Source organism: Ascaphus truei, chromosome 6, assembly GCF_040206685.1.
Source record: "Ascaphus truei isolate aAscTru1 chromosome 6, aAscTru1.hap1, whole genome shotgun sequence".
Classification (NCBI taxonomy): Eukaryota; Metazoa; Chordata; class Amphibia; order Anura; family Ascaphidae; genus Ascaphus; species Ascaphus truei.
This window is the reverse complement of record NC_134488.1, coordinates 90,670,973-90,693,549: the sequence shown is the minus strand read 5'-3', so window position 1 is coordinate 90,693,549 and position 22,577 is coordinate 90,670,973. Positions and strand designations below refer to the sequence as shown.

Here is a 22,577-nt window from a genome sequence, read left to right as displayed (position 1 = left end):
AATAGTTTTCTTTCTGAATTTATAGGCACCCATTGCCCTCATCCACCAGGAAACCTTAAACAGTGGAAACACATTGTGACACCTTCATTGTTTAATGTGTTAAATAATATTTGATTTCTTTACTGTATATAATGTATATTTTTACTGTATGCAAGTGAACATGGTCACTAATGTTTACTTTTTATGTGTCCTATTATTATGTATTAGTGTTTGTATATGGATGGGCTATACAAATAAACATACACATACATACATACAATAAGCATACTGTATTACAAAGATAAGTAGAAAAGTGTACTTTGGATATCCATGGATGTGGTGAACCCCTTGTTAGCACCGCAAACTGCTTATTTTGTACCTAGAAACCCCACTGTACATAATGTTCAAAGCATCACATCCCCTGCTCACAGTTACTGTAGGAAGTACTGTAATAAGAAACTTTCTGTTGGGCGAAGAAGAATGTTTTCTGCCTACTAATACTGTGACTTATAGCTATTGTAATGAATTCTGCTATCCTGTGGTAGTTTTTGCAAATCAATACAACTCATTGGGGCAGATTCATCAGTATCACACCCTGATCTGGTTTTAACTACTATTCAAGTCTATGACAGTTAACGTTGGATTAGGGTGTGCTAAACCGCATCAGAGATTGATTAATCCGGCACTTCTATTAATTAAACCCCTGGATATATTCAATTGAATTACCCCAGGAGTGTATTCATTTGCGCAGAATGAATTGATCATTTATCAGAGACGACTGAAAACTTTGGGAAAGTTTGCGAATTTGGGATATTAGCAACTGTTAGAAAATGTGCGATGATGTGAAAACACTGCAGAAAACTTACTTAATATAGTTTCCCTGAGATAGGGAGAACTGGGGCACTAAGGCATGGGATACACTATAGGGAAAAGAAAAAAAAACTGGTTTGATAGTAGTTCTGTTTCCTTCCTTAAGTCATACAGGTATAATATGAGATACAACCCCTTTAGCAAGTATCCATAATATCAGAAACTCTTAATGAGTCTTGTGGAGGATAGCGTTGAACTAGGGTGCCAATCTGTATAGAGTATATATGAGCCAAGTATGTCCCAACGCACATATAAACCTCCAAGTATATCAAGACAGTCCAACAAGATAAAGTATTACTCACAGAGAGATGACCTTCTGTCTTAGTTGAATCCAAGATGATGGGAATCTTCACTTGCAGGGTATAAGTCCTATGTGCGATGCACAGGGAATGATGAGCAGACAGAGAAATTGGCAGGAAGCCAAAGCGCTGCACCACAAAATGAATGAGCTAAGTGTACTTTGATAAAGCTCCGTGGAGCGAAACATGTCAGTGTAATCCTCTATTTTTGGAATAAATCATTTTTTAACTCGTCCTCTTTCACTCGTTCATTTCGTGGTGCGGTGCTTTGGCTCCTGCCAATTAATCTATAGAACTTACTTAGAAAGCACCTGGATAGCAACTGTCACAAATATTTTGAGAATATACAGTAGATGATAAATATTGTTGAATAATGCAAAAATAAAAACAGTACTCGCCTGTTAGAGCTGTGCAGGGAGATGCAGCTCTCTCTGTGCAGCTCTTACAGACTGCAGGCAGATCGCACGGGCAGAACTTAGAAAAAGACACAGCTAAAGACACTGCTAACTCAAGTGGTATTGAATTTTCTTACCGAATGGTATCTGACTTGCAAGAACTCTTTCTGAATACCGTGATAACGCAAATGTCAGACCTGTCGGTTGGAACATGCCAAACCGTTTGATGTGGCAGTGATCTTATCGCAGCTACCTGAATAGAGTTCAAAGCACTAAAACAAGAAATAATAAGTCATGCACACAGGAATACGTAAAAAAAGAAAATGTTTTACTGAACTGAACCAAATAGGCACACAGTACATAAATAGAAACGCGCAGTGCATACACAGGATAAATTGTGATACTGTAAGTAAATGAAAATAAACGCAGTGCATACGCAGGATCAATGGTGAAAAGTAGAAGTCCAAGTGAAATTGGACTGATGAGCAGTAAAAATAAGGGGGGTAGGGGAATGGAACGTAGAGTGAAAAACACAAGGGGGGAGAGGAAAGAGAAGGGAGAAAGGTTTATCCATCACACTGTTTTCCATGAGTCAGTCAGCAGATATATATTAACATTCCTTTTTTCCCTCCTCTTTTTAGTATATTATTTCTGGGGCAATCTCACTTGCGGCTTCCATCAAACCAACGCTGGGAAAGGTAAGGTAGAGGAATCTATATGAACTATGGATAAAAAGAAAGGAATGACCGTGTTGGCCTGAATATAGTATGGCCTCGCACATAATATGACCCTAAAGTTTTGAAGGTGTTCTACATGAAAAATAAAAGGTATTTGGCATGTTTTATGGAAAAAAACATAGCACTATATTCGGGCAAATACGATACGTCCGACTATAAAAACACTAGAGCCCATATTTACCAAGTACTTTTGTGTCATAAGATATCTTGTGGGGCTGGAGACACCTTATAGAACATTGACTTAAATAGGCTCTAAGGTGACCTTCAGCACCAGAATATAGAAGACTGCTCAGTAAATATGGCCCTATTTGCCATCAGAAGTCTTTTGGTACTGGGAGTACTACTAGTTTTGTATTTAGAAACCTAAACAATCACTGAATGTTTAATTTACACACTATTAGTTCTTTTTAAACGAACAGGGATTTATTTAGGGGTGCGCAGTATTTTCTGGGGGTAGCACGACGCTTACAGGGCCCTGCGCTTTTCCTCAAAACATTTCAATTAAATGCCGGGGAGCGCGGGCGCGAGGCCTCTGTAACTCACTTACCTGCTCTCTGGCGGCTTCTGGCGACGCAGCGTGAAATTACACAGAGGAGGTCACATGATGTCGTTACATCAGAAAATACCGACAATCGAGTAAACGGGGAGGGGGGGGGTGGGGGTAGAAGAGCAGCCAGGGGGCGCAGACTGAATTGTTTGTGCACCCTTGAATTAAAATATGGTCTAAATGTTCCATAAATTGAGTTTTCTTTTGATCACACACAGACACTACTTTTTTTAAAAGCCAGCTTCAGCACTGGATGTTATGCATTACACAGAATGTTTCAGGCATATACTGTAATAACGCGAGCAATAATTCAATATGATCTCTTATTGAATATATACTCTCGTTGTATAAAACACATCAATTTGAATATTTGTCAAATACAGTATAAACACTCCAAAAGGAATGATATATTTTCAAGCAAGAAAAGTTCTTTAATGGAGCACTTTCCCCGCAGAATATAAAACACCTTTTCACACCATAAATCCTGTCACAAAATATAAAGGACCCTTGGAGGGGTATTTGTTTTTCTTGCAGACACGTAGAAACATCGTCAAATAAAAGCGTTTATATTATTTAATGGAAAATGAAATAGAAAAGATTTGAAGACTGGCAAATAAAATCTAATCTAAAAGTGGACAATAGATATAACATTTTGAATCACACTGTAAGGCTTTGGTCCCTCTGCGTCCGGCGGCGCGTGAGGCCGCGTGCACATTCCTCACCAGCAGGGGTATCCTTCTTGAGCCGGTCCCAGTCCCCCCCACCCCCCGCTGCACGGCTCACAACGCGTCAGCCGCCAGGGGATGCAAGAAAATTGTGATCCCGAGCGGTGACTCGGCACGTGGTGCGCTGATGAGCCTATCAGCGGCGGGGGCGGGAGCTGTCAGAGAGCTTCCTCCACAAGGTAGGGGGTGGTGTGTGTGTGTATCAGCGTGTGTGAGGAGGGCATTTGTGGGGGAAGAGGGAGGGAGCGGGAGCTGCTTACCTTCCAGCAGCCCGCAGCAGCTCCCTCCTGCAGCCCGGGAGACCGAGCCCGTGGAGGGAGGGGGGGGGAGTAGCGGGTCCCTCCGCTCAAACCACGCCCCCCTCCGCTCAAACCACGGCCGCCTCTCCCACTCCCTACATGCAGCGGGCGCGCTGACTGAGGGAGCGGGGCCGTAGACTAAGAAGATCACACGTTCAGAAATGCTGGTATTGTTACTATTATAATGGTCACATACACACATCAATCATGCAATGGTATCCTTTTATAAAATATAATATCAGTGTACTCCCATCGTTAAAGCCGGTACTACATTCCAATGAAAAGTATTAACCTCTTCATAACCAGTTATTTATTGACAGTCCATTGACTCATTGACATGAACGTCGGATCACTGATGTGTTGGAAAAAATAAGAGAAACGCACAAATATTCTACCAAATAAAGGCCCAGATCCACAAAAGGGTGTGAAGCTTTAGCACGCCTTTACTCCCTTTATACTCCCATTCATATGATAGGGAGTAATGGTAAAGCTTAGCACCGTTTTGTGGATCTGAGCCAAAGATGTCAAAAAATAGAGAGAAAGAGGTGGATGAAATTACAATATGACCAATTCATACAAATTACAGAATGCAGGTTCACACAGCAAGCTGGCGTTAACCACTAGTACATCTGCAGTAGTGTAACATCTGTTAGCAGACCGTACACAACAATTGTAATACTTTGGCAATCAACAAAGTTGAAGAATATACAGTAAGACACAAATCATCATGGTAATAATTTCCATCAAATAATCACCTGTTTTTTTTTTCTAGATGAGATGGAGTCTTGGCATGAACATTTTCAGTGCAATATTAGCTGCTACTGGAATTGTAATATATGCACTACTTTTAGTTTTTACTTCATACTACTTTTCACCTGACGATTCCTATTGTTCATATTATAAAACAAGCCAGACATGTGCAGGAACTTTTTCGCCAAAGGTAAACTCCCTCTATTGGTTATTTTATTTTCAAAAAGACACTGAACTGGGAGAGAAATGGGAAAATTATCAAGAATGTTCTTTTGTTTTGTTTTTCCCACTAAAACGTGATATTTTCTTAATAAATTCTTGTTGCATTTTTAATGCATAAATAGGGCAGCAGAACGATACTTTACAAGCAATACAAGGTTTGGGTAACAGAACGTGTGTAGCCATGCAGCTAGGTTTGTTTACATGCTTCTGATGAACCTACTGTCCAGGTGGTTTAATAGAAATAAGAAAGTTGTTAGCAAGTAGATATATATGTGAATTGTATAATGTTGCCTCTGTATATGTATGTATATCTTTATTTATATAGCACCCACAGTGTACTCTGTGGTCTACAAAAGTGACACAAAAAAAAACCAGTAAAGTGAATTATAATACAATAAGTGCAACCAAGTCAGACAATAAGGAAGGAAATTCCTGCCTCAGAGAGCTTACAATTGAAGTGGAATGTTGGGAGACTTAGAGACAGCAGGTGAGGTAGTAAGTGCAGTAGATGGAACTGCTTAGCCACAATGGTTGGTAGGAGCGACTGTGGGTGTGGGGCATTAGCCATGAGTCCAGGCCAGGGGCTGGCTGGAAAATTTTAGCCTGGGGGGAAAGTCCAACAATCAGGCCCAAGAATCAGGTTGCCCACACACCATACATAGACGTACGGTACGCACACCAGATACATGGACTATACATACATGCATCCACACACTATTCAATGAAAAAGCTTTGTACACATACAAGAGCACAATATGCGTGTATAGAGTACAGCTCAAAATAGGCTCCTTTTATGTTGAAATAAAGTTGTGAAGCACTCCAGTAGTGAAAGCAGTTGCGGATGGTGCTAGTACCATATAGATAAACAGCATACAATACCAGTTGTGAAGTGGTAAAGAGACCACCACACTCAGCAGTTCAAACAAAGAATTATATTATTCTAGAAAATACTTGCACATATAATCGACGGTGGATGTAAATTAAAAATATTATAACACAAAAATATATAAAAAAAAGTGTGCAATTAGTAAAAACAACATAAAAAATAAATGTAGTTCCTATTCAGCACGGCACGTCTTAGAAATGAGTCAGAGAACTTCCTCTCTGTTGTCTGGCTTCTGAACTGCTCCACCACCGTAGTTCATTGACCACATGACCCTACGTGTTTCTTCCGACTCAGCGGATTTCATCAGAGGTCACGTGGTCAATGAACTACGGTGGTGGAGCAGTTCAGAAGCCAGAAGCCAGACAACAGAGAGGAAGTTCTCTGACTCATTTCAAAGACGTGCCATACTGAATAGGAACTACAGGCTGCTCATTTGGTTTGCCGGAGAGACGCTGAGACGGTGACACCAGCAGCAGTGAAGCCTTATTGTTCACACAGCGAGACGGAACGAACTTACCACGGTGTGGTACATGCTGGCGCATGGGCTTGTCCCATAAAACGCTCTTATTTTATTGGCAAAGTGTGAGTGTGCATTTGTCTTTGTTCGTGTCATTAAACCTTTATCATTGGATTTTACACATGGATCTGGCGCTTTTCCTCTTTTTCTAATATATATATAAATATAAATATATATATATATATATATATATATATATATATATATATATATACACACACACACATACACACACATTTTGTTACTGTATATACAATCTGTAATACCATATAGAATTCTTACACATGAACATATTCAGACGTATGCACCTAACCTTATCCAGGTAGCTGCGCTATACACATATTGCGCATACAGCAGTATTCTTTTATATTACCACATCCCATATTTGAATGGATATGTGGTCTATGGCAGTAGGAGCAGAACACAATATATCTCCAGTTCCAGAGAGGGTGAGGTAATACACATGAAACTATAGTGAGCATAATCATTGCTGCAGTGACATCTGACCCAAACAGGATCAGACACTCACTAGCACATAGGTAAGTAGTAACACACACACACACACACACACACACACACACACACACACACACTAACAATAATGGTCCGGATCGGGCTTACTAACCCTACCAACCTTGCGATCAGGTACTTCTACATAGTAAACCCATTTAGCCCCTGTTTCATCTATATACTTGGTCTTTATAAATGCTCCGACCAATGTGCCATATGCTCACTATATTATCTAATCTTTCCTGATCTGCAGTAATCCGGGTATGGTCAAACTGAGCCATCTGAGCATTGGCTGTACATTGTAACCAGTTTCCCCTAAACATATCAACAATATTCTCTGGGACTGGGAGGGAGCAGCCTCGTAGGTAGGGTCAGAAAGGAGCTCACACACCACTTTCATGCAATGGAAGTCCTTTATTTCCCTCACAGGTTGCAGTACACTTTCAAAGGAATAGAATCACGGTTTAAAGTGAATAGCATACATCTACAAAACCACACAAAAGTGTTTAGTCTCTGGCAACAGAATGGAAGTCTGGGTTCTCCAACAGAGAGGCAATACCCTGTAGGCAAATGTTACCTGCTTTCCATCAGAGGCTGGAGCTTTGGTGCAGGCTGTATGTTCCTGCCATTCCCAGGAAAGTCCCTCTGGGCAACTTGGATCCTCTGCTTTGCAGGCTGTGTTGTCCTGCAGCTCCTTCAGGTTCATGAACAGGAAGCCCTGTACTTCAGAAGCCTTTTAAAGGGCTATTTTACTCAGGAGCTGATTGCCAACAGCCTAACAAAGCTTACAGCTAGGGTGTGGTCTTCAGAGCCTGCACAATGAGGAAGTTTAACCCTTAACTCCCTCATCTCTCCCCTCATAGTAAAGCCCTGGTTCCACTTCGCCAATAAACATCTCCCCCCCAATTCGTGGGACAAAAATTGGCCTGGTGGCGGAGTCTCTGTGGTACCAGAGAGAACAGGCCCCAAATGGACTAAACCAATTTTGTATCTGTAATTTCTTCTTCAGGTAAAAATTATCTCCCAATTTAACAGTTTACTACCTTTGTACAGGGCCTGCCCATGACCCAAAACCTAACTCTCTATCTCCTGGCTGAAATCCCCTTATCAAGGCCTCACAATCACAATACCATTCCTGTTCTAGTCGTAGGATTCCTAGTGCAAACACCCCTAGTCTACCTAACCTTTCTCTACTGTACAACACATACCTTCCTATACTGCCTGCCCTTGGGAGCTGGTCTTCGCACTTTTCATTTGCCACATCCAGGACCCCTCTTGGTTGTCTTCCATACAGCAATTCAAAACAAGAAACTCCTGTGGAAGACTTGGGAACCTCATGGTTAGCAAAGAGAAGTTGCAGAAACAATTTACCCCAATGCCAGAAGAACTTTATCTTTTTTTAAAGCATTTGACTAGACCATCTGTTTAGGAACAATAAACAGGGATTTGTACCAAGTTCAACTGTACCACACCACAGCCGTCCCTCACGAGTCTGTATACTGAAATTGTCATCTGGTCTCTTAAAAGTTCGATAGGAATCCCAATCCAGGAGAAGAATAGAATTAGTTTGGTAGCAACCTTTACTACTTGGAGAGCAGATGTCTCTTCTAACCTGTACTACTTTTTGATTCCTCTAGGGTGGAACTTGGAAGAAAAAAGGGCTGAGGGTGAGCAATTCCCCAAGGATAAACCCAGTCTCTTCATAATTTCCCAGTCTCCAGGTGTCGTCACTGCTGGAGACCTTGGGCTTTAATGTATTTTTCTTCTTCTTTGACTTGAATTCCAAGTGCAAGTACTCAAAGCTTCCGACTAGATCCATGGACCTGGTTGTCCTTGGTGAAATGTTCTTTTAAGACTGTGGTCTCCTATCCTAGGAACCCGTGTTAGTCTCTGTGTTAACATAGATCAAAACCTTGACCTGCTCACAAACCAATAAACTACCTACTAGGTTATCTATAGTGTGCTTCAACAACACAATAGTATTACTCCTATCAGCTGTTTGCATTTTATTCATGGTACAGTATTTCAGTTATTACCTTCCCCACCCCCACCTTCACTGGTGTTTCTCCCTCATAGAAGGTCCCACTAAGGATAGCGTATGTACACTCACATACCCTCTCCAGCACTGTCTACAATCCGGGGTTCACCAACTCCAACTTGATTTATAGTGGTTGTTAATTTTTTTTTTTTTAAAGTCCTATATTTTATTATTAATCCCAATAAACTATTTTAATTAACTCATCGATCATCCAATTAGGTGAGAGAATGCTATAAATTGGGTTACTTTTTTCTCCAGTGTGTATAGGAAATTTTCTTTTCCAAGAACATCTTAATTCCCATCAGCAACTTTGTTTTTTCCCTTTGGGGCAATCATAGGGCCCTCGTGTGTAGTTGTGATTGAAGAGAAAACAGGTTCCAAAGTCTTTGTAACTTATGCACTCACCCAATATCTCCAAGTATTCGCTCTAGTTCCTCACGCTTAGCCGCTTGTGGAGGAATTCTTGGTCGTTTATCTTTCCATAACTCCACCTCCTTTTTTTCTCTCGCTTGGCAATGAGTACTTCCATGAGTTGTGTGATCTACTTGTCCGTGTCACTCGTACAACCATCTGTGCCTGGCTCAGCATCATTTCGCACCATTACATCAACCTTGGCGGTGTTTTCGTCAACTTTATCTGTACCCCATGGCACCTCTCTTTAGCAGTCAGAATACTTGTAGACTTGGGCCTCTCTTTGTTGACATTAATTTACTCAGACGAAAGCACTGCTGGATAACCAGTGATGCCTTTTTCAGTGTGAGATAATGGATATGTTTCTCTCTCATTCTAGTCATAGACAATCTTTATAGCGGCTGCTTTGATAGTAATGAATCTGTTTTGGACCATGTGGGTATGGTAGCATGACTGGATTTGTATTGCACTTTTCAGTCTCATCTTCGTTCTTCTTTTATGCATTTTGTGGAAAGCAGACTGGAGCACTGAAACAGCACTGCAGATGCGGTTATAGGAATTAGACCACTTGCTTGGTTCTGTGGGGGGATCTACATCTAAACTGAATCACACCAGCAGCTTTCTTCATATAGCTGTAGAGTCTTTGCTGTTGAAACTTTCTGACTTTTGACTGGAGAGCAATTACACATTGCTTCAAATGTCAATACTTCTCACTTTGTTGTTGCATTCTCCAAACTGAAGAACGCAGATTTATTATGGCAGTGAGCTTTCATCCCTCTGTAGGCAGCCTGTATGATGACCGTTGCGGAGCATTTGCGCAGATACTGTAACTTTCTCTCTCTATCCTTCCTTGAATAAGAGCTCTGTAGTATTTCTGAAGTATTAGAATGCTTCTCTTCTTTCTGTCAGATTCCGTTCTGATCTAACAAAATTCATACTGGAAATATAGGGATTTGCCTCTGTCCTGCTCCAAGGCAGCCTCTATATCTTAAAGTGCTAATTACATACAGTACTTGACCTCCTCTTGTAGATTCTTGTTCTCTCTCGGTCTCTAGAGTTTGCCCGACTCCTTCAAGGGCGTTGTAATGCATACCTGTATGTAGCTGTGCCTGTGCTGAAACCACGAATCTCCTTCTGAAGACTTCTAACTCAGTCTGTGGCTCTTCATCCCTGGCGGCAATAGCAGCAGAAGCAGCATTTGATTGCTCCAGGTTAGTCCTCATTTCCTTGAACTCGATCTGTAAGTGATCCTTTGGCTTCTCCAAAGATACACACTTAGCGATCACTGGAGACGGACCCCTGTTTAGCTCAGTCTTAGCTTCTTGCTCCTTAACCAATCATTCACGGAGATCATAGTCATGCCTGGCACTTTGCAGTGCATGCTCTTGTGCACCTGTAGCCTGGCTCAAGGAATCATCAACCTTTTGCCATCCTTTTCTTTTTTCGCCTTCTTTTGAATCCATGCCTTCATGTCTGGATATTCTGCCATTTCCAGGAGGACTCCACTAGTCTCTCTAGGCTGCTGAACATCTCGGCTTCCTTTTGATGTGATTTCCTGACATTGGAGGCTCATCATTTAATGTTTCTGCAACTTCCGCTGTGAGTTGAGAAACTCTTTTCTTTTTCTGCTTTCTTTTCTTTGTTTCGGTAGGTTCTGAGGCATGAGCAGTATTGAGCTCACATTCATTGGATAAAACTTCTACATTTTCGCCTCACCCACCACACGTTGCTTGATGTGGCAGTTGCTGGAGATAATATTCCTCATACTGCTGGAACTCATAGTGACCCTTCATACTCGAGAACGTAAGGAAACTACTCTTCCAAGTGCCCGGGGTCCTCGCACTCCCAACACACTATGGGCATTTTACGTTTGCGTCTTGCTGTCGCTGTGCAGCCTGGACTTCAGCAAACCACCTGTTAAAACTTTTCCAGATTTTCTTTTCTGGTAAATTTCCACGTGTATTCTTTACACTGACCACAGGAGGAGCAGCAAAACTGATGGCTTAATGTACTTTTACATCAACACTTTTCACACATATACTACAATCAAAGCTGGTAGTCATATCTGGTGTGGCAAACTTTACTTGCAGAATCAGTACCTCTCATGGGTCAGTTGTGCAGTCCGGGTTTGTTGCTTTATCCAGCGCAGGGATCCTTGTCTTTCTGCTTGAATTTGTGGCTTTTTATTCTGGTGTCCTCTACATGTGTTTCTTCTGCTGACCACCAGAGGCGCTGTATCCCACTTCAAACACCATATGTGATGGAGCGGCCTCGTATGTAGGGTCAGAAAGGATCTTGACTTCCGGTATGGCACAACTGAGCACAGTCGCAGGTGGCTGAGCTCCAGTGTAGCCTCACTCTGCAAAGCAAAATCACGCTGGAAAACATCAATAAAAAATAAAAAAAACATTGTGATCCACAGCACAGTCCCTGGAGCACCATAGATAGCTATCTGGGAAGCAAATAAGCTGGGACAGCTAAGCAGCAGAGAGAAGAGTTAGAAGGAAACAATTCTCCTAAAATGGCTCCTGAGAGAAGAGTTACAAGGAATGTAGAAATAGAACAACAGGGTGCAGCGCCTAAAGAGACAAGCTCTGAATTTGCTGCTATGGCCAAAGCACTTGCAAAAGAGCTAATGCCTGCATTAAATAAGAGTCCCTTGAAGATTTTGAAGAGTAACTCTCCTTGCCAAATGTAAGATTGGGAGGGGTGGAGAACAGAGTGGGAGACTTGCAAGATGATCTGGGAGAAACTCAGTCAGAAGTCCATGAACTTAAAAAGAAAAATCAAGCCTTGGAGGAAAAGGTAGAAGATCTTGAAAATAGATTCAGGAGGAGCAATATAAGAATTATTGGGATACTGAAGTCTGTAAAACCATATCAACTTATGGATTTCTGCTCAAAATGGCCCTGGAGATTTTGGGGTTACCTTCGGATATGGCTACCATCAAAGTAGAAAGAGCCCATAGACCTGGCCTAGCAAAATATCAAGGAGAAAGACAAGAGCAGTGATGGCTAAATTGCTGGACCTTAGTGAAGAAAAAAAAAACAGACTTTTGCGAGCTTACTGTATAAGGACTCAGGAGGAAATGCATATGAGGCATCCAAGATATTAATTTTCCAGGACTATTCGGTGGCAGTCTCTAACAAATGGAGAGAGTTTGAAAAACGTTGTAGCTCTTTGTTTTAACAAAACAAGAGATTTAATCTGGGGTTTCCAGAAACTCTGACTTTTCACGACGAATGGAGTAAAAAATATTTACTTAGGCCATGGAAGCTGAAAAGTACACTCGAAATAATCACAAAGACATTGAGGACAGGTGAGCGGAGCGGGATCAGAGGCGTATACAGGTTCATCATTCACCAATCGGAGAAAGAGGTCGCAGCGAGGATACGGCACGGAGCTGGTTGCAGCAGAAGATACCTGGTTTAAGTATCAAGACCTAATTATTGGTCTTTTTGTTATAATGAGTATATAGTGTATGGAGGGGCTGATTTCTCTAACTGTTCTTCTATAGTCTGAGACTCTATGTAGATTTTAACCGTGCCGATATGTATGTTCAATATTTTAGGGTTACAGGAATGTTACAGGAATCAATTCCCCTATCAAAAGAAATACAATTCTGAAGCACCTTAAGCGTCTTAAAGCCAAAGTTGCATTAATTTTGGAAACTCATCTAGATGTGACAGAAAGTGAAAAACTTAGGAGAGACTGGGTGGGTAAATGTACTGTATGTATTCCCCAGCAGTAGGGAAAAAAGGAGTAGCCATATTAATAAACAAATCTTTACCATAAAATAGAAGATATAATCATCTCGGATCATGCCCCAGTATGGGTGGAGGTTAATATGGGACAGAGAGCGCATGGAGGTAGAATATGGAGATTTCCTTCTTACTTGTACAATAACCACATTTAAAGCATTTCATCTAAACAATTGGCTGTATTTTAAGGAAACCAATGCGGCTCATTGCAATGAGGAAAGGTTATTTTGGGAGACTGGGAAGGCAGTTTTAATAGGGAAAATAATTGCATAATTAAGAGAAGGAAGGATATTGATTTGGAGTTCTCTAAGGCGAGCAAAGAGTTGAATATTAGATTCTGTGCTTTATAAGCTACTTAGAACCACAAATAACAGAGAATGTTATATGAGAGCTATGGATAATTGTGAGGTTTGGCTGCATAGGAAAGAACAAAGGACAATACAGTTTAGAAATCTAAACTTTTACACGTTTGGAAATAAAGCAGGGAAACATTTGGGCAATATGGTAGAAAACCTATGAAGTCAAACTATACTCTGAGAATAAGGAAAAATCGGGAGATATCATCCTAGAGAGATAAATAAGATTTGTCAAAATTTCTACCAAAATGAATATACTGTAGTAAAAGTAATATAGACGAAGAAGCACAGTGTGTTTTTTGGGGAAACATTAAGCTCCCTAAGTTAGACAGAGAAGAGCAGTTGATCTTAAATGCTACTATAATGAGTGAAGAGAGAACATTCTAATAAAAATCTTAGAAATGGGAAAGCACCAGGCTCAGACGGATTCATAGGGGAGTTTTATAAAATTCTCATTGATGAAATTGCCCCCCCCCCCCCTTAGAGAAGTGTTCAAAGAAATTCTAGATAAAGAAGAATATATGGAGATGGGTAAAACTGCCTTTGTAAGAATAATTCATAAAGAAAGGAGAGATCCCATTGAACCCAGAATCCTATAAACCAATCTCTCTTTTGAGCCAAGATGCAAAGATACTGTAAAAAATATTGACCAATAGACTTTCTACAGTTGTACCTAAATTAATACATGTAGATCAGGCGTGCTTTGTAAAGGGCAGAGAGTCTGTTAAAAATATCAGAAAGGTTATAACAGCTATAAACTAGACAAAAATGAATACGCAGACCAATAAAGATAATATAATAATATCAATGAATGCCGAAAAAGCTTTTGATAATGTAGGGTGGGATTACCTGATGAATGTTCTGGGAAAAGTGAGTATTACAGGAACCTTTCTTGGTTCGATCAGAGCAATGTATAAAGACCACAAAGCAAAAATAATGGTAGCAGGCTTACTATCACAGAAGATAGGGCATTTCAGAGGAACAAGACAGGGCTACCCTTTATCCCCCCTGCTATTTAATATTGCGATTGAACCGCTTGCTGAATATTTTAGAAATATGATGGAGTTTAAGGGATCAAGATAGCCGTATTCATGGATGATTTATTGTTGGTTGTGTCAAATCCAGAAGAGACTATAGAAAAAAATACACCAGGTATTCGAAGAGTTCGTAAAATGTTCGGGTTTTAAGGTGAATGCAGCTAAAACTGAAATACTAATCCTATCAAGTAAAAACAATATGAAATGGGTGGGAAAATGCCAATTCAAGGTAACAGGAAACAACTTAAATATTTAGGAATCTATATTGATCCGGAGGCTAAATATCTTTATAAAAATAATTTGGGGGCAATCATCACTGAAATAATCACAGAATTAGAGGGGTGACAAAATGTACCACTTAATCTTTCCGGAAGATGTCAGATGGTTAAAGTGGTCAGTTTTGCAAGATTGATTTACTCTCTAGAGATATTACCAATATTATTGAAACTCTCCAATGTTAAACCTAGAAATTGCTTTATTTAGAAGTTTATCTGGAGAAAATGGAGAAATAGATTTGCTATTAATAAATTATGTCCGAAGAAAAAGTGTGTGTGTGGGGGAAGGGGACGGGGGGATGGGGGGGGGGGGGGGCTGGGGGGAGAGGAGCTTTATTAGCCTAATATTAGAAAATATAACCTTGCCTGTGTAACAAGTCATGCAGGAGATTGGATAACTGGAAATAGCAATTACTCATGTCTAGAATTAGAGGAGCTGTTAGTATTCCCAGAGAGTCTCCCAGGGATTTTACATGTAAAATGGGGAGGAATACCAATGGAAGCCCGGTAATTTAATATTGAGAAAACAATTTTGGCTATCATGCACTTGCTCAAAATTTTTAACTATACAAGGGAATTTAAGGTTTCCACCAGGAAAGATGCCGGTTTCTTTTCAGATATGGAGAGACAATGGGATTGCTCTGAGTCAGTTGGTAGATGTGAATAATGGTAGGTTCTGGATGTTCCAGTAACTGAAAGAACAAATGGGACTGCCTCAAACATATCACTTCCCTTATATACAAGTAATGTATTATTGCAAGAGTATCGAAAGCTATAAATCAGATCTATTGGGAAAATATGTTTTTTGATGTCTTTTTTGAGGATGACAATAGTACCAAATATTCTTTCTCAGATTTATATGATTGGATTAGGGACAAGGACTATGGGAGGGCTGTGACAGTGAGGGGGTAACCAGGCTCTAAATAAAGCTTGTAGATATACAGTGGAGAGAAATGGTGCTCAAGCACCTGACCTCACATTAATAATGAAAGGACAAGAGGGCACTGGGAATTGCAATTAAGTGGTATAAACCTATGAAGAGGGCTCCAATTACCCTGAAGGCAGGGGGTAAATGCACAAAAACACCCCCCCTTACCTCATTGGGATGGCCCCAGGCAAACGTACTCACACTAGTACCTCCAGTCCCTCTCTGCTTGGGCGTGCTGCTGAATCCAGTGAGGAAAGATCCAATGTAGTGAAGCGTGCAGCGCACAGCCAAAAAGGCGAGAGTGGTCTGGCAAAAAATCTTTTATTAAATTAAGAGATCATAAAACAGAGGGTTGTGAAACCTTCGACGCGTTTCGTGCAACAACAATGCACTTTATCAAGAAGTTGTTGTTGCACGAAACGCGTCGAAGGTTTCACAACCCTCTGTTTTATGATCTCTTAATTTAATAAAAGATTTTTTGCCAGACCACTCTTGCCTTTTTGGCTGTGCGCTGCACGCTTCACTACATTGGATCTAAATAAAGCTTATTGGTTGCCCCTGATCCGAGTATAAGGGATCAAAAGGGATCAAAAGAGTTAGCTCTTGAGCCCAGTAACAATGTATGCTTTACATGTATTTTGCGTTAATAAAGTATTTTATGTGTTTTTATCTTTCTGGGCATGTCAGAGAGCAGGGATTGCTAGGGCAATCAGGTTTGAGATTTCTAGCGGTAGAAGTACGGGCGGGCTTTTCAAAGATGCTCTTGCGCAGAGCAACCGGCTTCGATTTGAAGGCTGAAAAGTCTGCCCACCAGAGACTAAGTCCTGTTTTCTGTGCCCAAGGTCTAATAATCAAACGTAGCGGTCGCGGCTGGGATTTTATGCCGATTTTTGTAACAGAGAATCGGTGGTATCTCCCGGTCAAAAGAGTCCAAGTTCTCAGAAGAGAAGGGAGTGGTGGCGTGTGGAATTTCACGCCAATTGGGAACCAAGAGATTCCAGGCTACAGTAAGTCCCGGTCAGGGTAAAACTCTTATTTAGAGTTCCCTGCACCTAGAACAGTCTAGTTTTTGACCCCAAGTAAGTGAGCTTTTCGTCTGTATTTTGTGTTTCTCTGTTTGTAATTTATTCGCATAAATTGGCATTCGATTTATTTCATTATCTTGTTTTGCTCAATGAATGATCCCGGTAAAAATGTATAAACTGCCTGGTCTCCTGTGACAAGGGATCCAAGAAAAATTTTCACTAGATGGGATAAAGATTTACCAGGCATTGAAGGAGTTGACCTGTTAGTCGAAGGGTTAAAATGATGATTTATGAGGAGTGGAGATGCAATATAAGATACTGCATAGGGCCTAATATGCTTTTGATATTAATTGTAAGGGGACATCTAAAAATAAGTTCCCCAAGTGCCAACAGGAAAGAGCAGATTTAAAATACTGTTTATGGGATTGTCTGGTTATTTCTGATTTTTTAGATATGGTTCCGCAGTACAGCAGGGCCCCGGGTATACGGCAGGTTCCGTTCCAGGGGCCCGCCGTATAGTGAAAATCGCCGGAAAGTGGATCTGGCGAGTTTCAGTTCTGTGCATGCACAGAACGGCGTTTTCCGCCGTTCTGCACATGTGCGGCCTATGGTCTGCACGCGCAAACTACGGTATGCGCGCGCAGACAACGGTCTGCGCATGCGCGCCGGGTGCAAATGCCCATTCTGCACATGCGCGACTGTGAATAAAAGATGGCGGCCCCTTCTCGGGGCCGCCATATCAGCGGATCGCCGAGAAGCGGGGCCCTGCTGTATATACAAGAAGTTATTAGGGTACCTACAATTGAAGGAAATTTGGAAAGTTGGAAAGAGGTCAATGTATGGAAAAATGTCCCAAGGCTAGCAGAGATTGTCTTGCTTGCAGAAAGGAAAACAGTGATGGTGAAATGGATAAAGCCTGAACCCCCCACTTTTGATATTTTTAACGATTATCTGAATAAATTGAGTCTGATGGACAAATTAGAAGCTAAGAGGAATAAAGAATTAAGAAAAAAAAATTTAATTGGGAAAAGTTTATTGATACTATGTCACAACAAGATAGGGACACAGTCATACATACATTTGAACATACCTCTTGGGGTCTCCTCAGACTCATTGCGATGGGTCACAGATAATTTTGCCCTTGAGGAAATATGATAGTACAGAGCTCATGGGGGAGATAGTAAATGGGGAATTTTATGCCAGATTCTGTTAGGAGGCTGTGTGGTGATAGCGTTGATCTTAATCTTTGAAAATGCAATTAACTGTTTTTTCTTTTTATTTGTGTTAATGTGTTGAATTTTGAAATGATAAGTTTGAGCAATTATAAAAATAATTTTGTGTAAAAGTGTGGTTTTTTTTCCCTTGTATCTTCTTGTTAATTTTTTTGTACTGTAATGTTGTTTAATGTTTGGAAACCCAATAAAAAAACTTAAATTAAAAAAGGATCTCGCACACCACTTTCTTGCAATCGAAGCGCTTTATTTCCCTCAAAAGGGAAAGTAGGTTGCAGTACACTTTCAATGGAATAGAATCATGGTTTAAAGTAAACAGCATATGTCTGCAAAACCACACATGGAAGTCCTTCGTCTCTGGCAACAGAATGGCAGTCTGGGTTCTGCCACAGACAGGCAATAAATACCCTCCTGGTAAAGGTTACCTGCTTTCTAGCAGGGTCTGGAGCTTTGGTGCAGGCTGTATGTTCCTGCTTTTCCCAGGAAAGTCTCTTTGAGCAACTTGGTTTGCAGGCTGTGTAGTCCTGCCATTCCTTCAGTTTCAGGTGCAAGAAGCCCTGTACCTCAGAAGCTTCCTGTCTTTTAAAGGGCTATTTTACTCAGGAGATAAACAGCTTAACAGAATTTACAGCGAGGACCTGCCTCACAGGGACATGTGAGTATCCATAGCCCCAGGTCTCCTTGACACGACCCCAGATCAAGCTATCAACCCGACTCACCCATGTTAGCTTATGGTCCATCGGAGCATAGGATAGAACCCAGACCCAGACTTCTCTTTGGGAAGGTCAGCCATAACCATGTCCCACTGCACATCATCAATGAAAAATAAGCGATCATCTAGCTCTGCAGTGTACCCTATATAGGCCTCGTTTTCCTCCTCAGAGTTCATAGGGCTCCCGCCCACCATTGTTCTACCTTACCTCATCGGCCAGACACCATTTGTGTCATACCAACTTCTGGGCACCATTCTGTAGCCAATCTGTGCTGCTGTGAGACTTCCTCTGTGGGAGGGGGTAGGGGGGTCCACAGACTCCGGAGCAGCTGGGTAAACGGCAAAACTGCATATACTGGGCATATCCCCATGGAGGGGAGAGAAGGCACTCAATTGTTGGAATTACTGGAGGCCACACTAGTTGCGATAGCAACAGAGCAAACTGTATAAATCAGACCCTCGGGTTCCACCAACTGCAGAACCTCCGACGGATCCTCAGTCACTTCCAGGACAGCGTTGCCCCCCGGTGGTCCCGCTGAAATGGTATCTAGAGGCATCTCAGCAACCATAGGAATAGGTATAGCATCGCTCCTCTCTTCTGGGGTGGTACTCACAGGTTCGGATTCGCTCACTTCTTCCACAAACCCAGGTCAACTTGTATAGGGAGAAAGTGCCTCCGGTTCTTTTGGAAGTTCAGGGATGGGGCCGCCATCTCTGTTTCAGCCCCCATTCTTGTGAGCAGAGTTGATCCATGACTCAATTGTCCAATGAACATTTGTATGGTAATCTGCAGTCCGTACACTTGGCCTTACTGGACAAGGCTCCTCCTGGACGTCGATATCCTAAACCAGCAGAAAACAAAACAAAGAAATAAATCACTTAACCCATACACATTGAGGTCCTTCAAGGTCCAATGCCCAATCATAACCCCCTCCCCCCCAAAGTAGAAAAATCATCCAGTATTCGCTACTTGAAAAGTAAACAGATACACAATTCGCATTGCTAAAAATAAATCTCAAATAAAATAATCCAGCGACTACAGCAATTCATCCATGTCCCTCAACAACCCAACTTTAAGGTAATTAGAGCCCATGAAACTATCTTGCTTCTAGAATAATCCTCTTGAAATATTCAATCGATCTTTATCATCTGTCTTCATACTGGACACCCATTCTCACATGTCCTCTCTGTGCCGTTGACTGAAAAATATTCTAGGGTGTGGCACTTTTATAATGCCTGTCACACAGCGTGTGGTAGGGGTCCATGTGGCAAATCAAACAATTAGATTGGTTGATTTACCACAAATTAATCGCTCTTACCAATTAAGTCAGACATTGCTGGGATTTTGTTTTACTATGTGACCATCAGTAAGTGCAGCTACTATGTGATAGCACGCTCTGACTGTTGGGGAAAAAACATCCCGACACTACAATACAGCAGCTGCCAGCACCCAACTATGCTTCACCTTGTTCAGATGTGTGTTCCAGGGTCCTATCTTCCCCTAAAGCAGTTACTTTGGATGGAATGTAGACGTAGAGTGAGGGACAGTCCCTGCCGACACCGTACCTCTTGTGGCTTTGTCCAGTGGCTCCTCCTTGGAGCTGCAGATTAGAAGAAGCCAAAAGCAATTCCTAAGTATTTTTCAGAAAAAGCACACAAAAGCAGCTGTTTTATTCCGCGTAGAAAAATTACACTATCACCGAACAAAAACACAAAAAGTGCACTGATACCTCATATAATAATAATAATAATTATGTAAGACAATAACAAAGTCATCCCTTTGCCTGCCACAGACATTATTGGTGATAAATGCCTCAGGTGGATGTTGTTCTGTTCCCAAGGATTCTTTTTTTAATGTGTCCCGTATAGGCACTTTGCAGTGTAATTTAGCACCACAAATAATTATCTAAATATATTATGCCATTGAAACATAGGCAGAATTTGCTAATCACTTATATTGATAATACACAAAAGGCATCTGAACAGATGTAGTCAAAATCACCCTACATTTCAGTAGATTAAAGAATTGAAGCACATAGGGAATTGTTTTTTCATTGTCTAACTTTTCTTTATTTTTTGTTTTTTTGCCTGTAGGTTGTACTTCTGGGGATCGTTGTCATTTTATTTGTTTTTACTATTTTGGAATTCTGTATCTCCTTATCCACATCTGTTTTTGGATGCAAAAGTCTGTGTCGGACTTCTTTCAATGAAATGGTAGGCTTAAGTCACAAAACTGCATGTATTTGTTAACTTTTTACAACACGTCATACTGTGGTATCCACAACTGGAGGGAAATATGACTCACAGTTATTAATTAGCAGAGACTGGTTTTGCATGTTTTATTCCCATACTATAAATGATAACTGGACTGTTGTTACAAAGTTCATATCTTTATATCATAGGTAATGCACACCTATTAAAAAAAGAAAAAGTAAGGGAAGCGTAGTCAAACGGGTAATGGTATAAACACCTTTATAATGATAAACCAATTGGATAACAAACAATAAACAATAATAATAATGTAATGAAATATAAAAGTCAATCTACTATATATTTCTGAAAGCACTGTATGTTTGTCTGCATGGCCTGTGTCCCTAGGGTCAATCGCATTGCACCTTTGGCCTGTCACTCCGCCTCAGGCCATGCCCGCCCCCACATACCTCTCATTGGCCTGCGGCCAACACCACTGCCACACTATCCCACCCCTCACTGACTCTCATTGGCCTGCGGCCAACACCACTGCCACACTGTCCCACCCCTCACTGACTCTCATCCTCACTGCTCTGGGCACGCTTCAAAGCAGCGAACCCTCACTGCTCTGGGGCCACTCACAGCTCTCAACCCACAAAACCCTCACCGCCTGCTACCACAGAACTGCGTAATCAGGTACAGAATCTGAACTATATAAACATTGCTTTCACCACTCCAACATTACACACGCTCACACAACACCGCACGAACACGCAGCGCATACCGACGGACACTGCCTCTTAAAAACACCCCCCTCGACCACCACCCCCTCCCACACTAATGCAGACCACGACCGCACGCCACAGCTCTCCCGCTACCGCAGCCCCTCCCCCCCCCCCCCACCCGAACAGCCAACGCACGCAGCTCCTCCGGAGGCTGCAAAAACCACACACACACATCATTAACCTCTCCCCCCCCTCCCGAAAGCACTATCATACTTACATAACCACAGGACAACGCACGCAGCTCCTCCGGAGGCCGCAAAAACCACACACACACACCATTAAACTATCCCCCCCCCACCCCCTCCCGAGACCACTATCAAACTTACATAACTACTGGACAACGCACGCAGCTACTCCGGAGGCCGCCAAAACCACACACACCATAAACCTCCCCCCCCCTCCCAAGACCACTTTCATACTTGCATAACCACAGGACAACGCACGCAGCTCCTCCGGAGCCCAAAACACATTTTTCAATAATATTACATAACATTCACATGACATTACAAGTTTCAAATACAACATTTACACATACTTATTCACAGTTCACATCCCGGGCAACGCCGGGTCTCTCAGCTAGTAAGATATATTGCACTGATGAAAGGCAATTGTAGCAAGCTGCTGCTAGGTGAAAGTCAGAGGGGTAACAAGAGGATAGTAATAATCCTGGTTAAAGATCACAGTACTAGGACCAGAAGAATGGCCCCAGATGGTACACAGATGGTGGGGGGAATAATTAAATACAATTATTTTGTTACACAAGAGAGACAGGAAAAGCCAGAGTTATAGTAATACACTCCCCATTCACAGCAACCTGAGATCCACCTCTCTTCTCTGTGCCGGGCTGAGAGAGGAGAGAGAGTAGAGGCGGATCACAGCCTCACAATCTCCAGACAGCACGGGACACGCCAGCTGAGCACCCTTGGCAGAGGGTCCCAGAACCCCGGTTCAGAAACACTGGAATGCACCTTATGTACCAAATGCCAAACTAATTGTTTTATGCTAACAAAATATGTTATATGTGTAGCCCTGTTTCCTATCGAACACAGGCCACTATCATATGCTGTATTACCTGTAGGCTCACAGGGTCT

At 41.7% G+C, this 22,577-nt stretch overlaps 1 protein-coding gene across 5 annotated transcripts in view; it reads left to right on the top strand.

The window, feature by feature from the left end:
* The window catches only part of LOC142497372 (membrane-spanning 4-domains subfamily A member 4A-like), a 68,130-nt gene that overhangs the window by 41,736 nt on the left and 3,817 nt on the right, over positions 1–22,577 (top strand). For 3 of the 5 annotated variants that reach the window (XM_075605070.1, XM_075605069.1, XM_075605074.1), the window contains exons 4-6: positions 2,185–2,241; positions 4,624–4,791; positions 20,606–20,725. In XM_075605070.1, the coding sequence (XP_075461185.1) occupies positions 2,185–2,241; positions 4,624–4,791; positions 20,606–20,725 (345 nt within the window). The remainder of the gene's footprint in view (positions 1–2,184; positions 2,242–4,623; positions 4,792–20,605; positions 20,726–22,577) is intronic. The other 2 variants (XM_075605072.1, XM_075605071.1) reach the window with 1 other exon arrangement.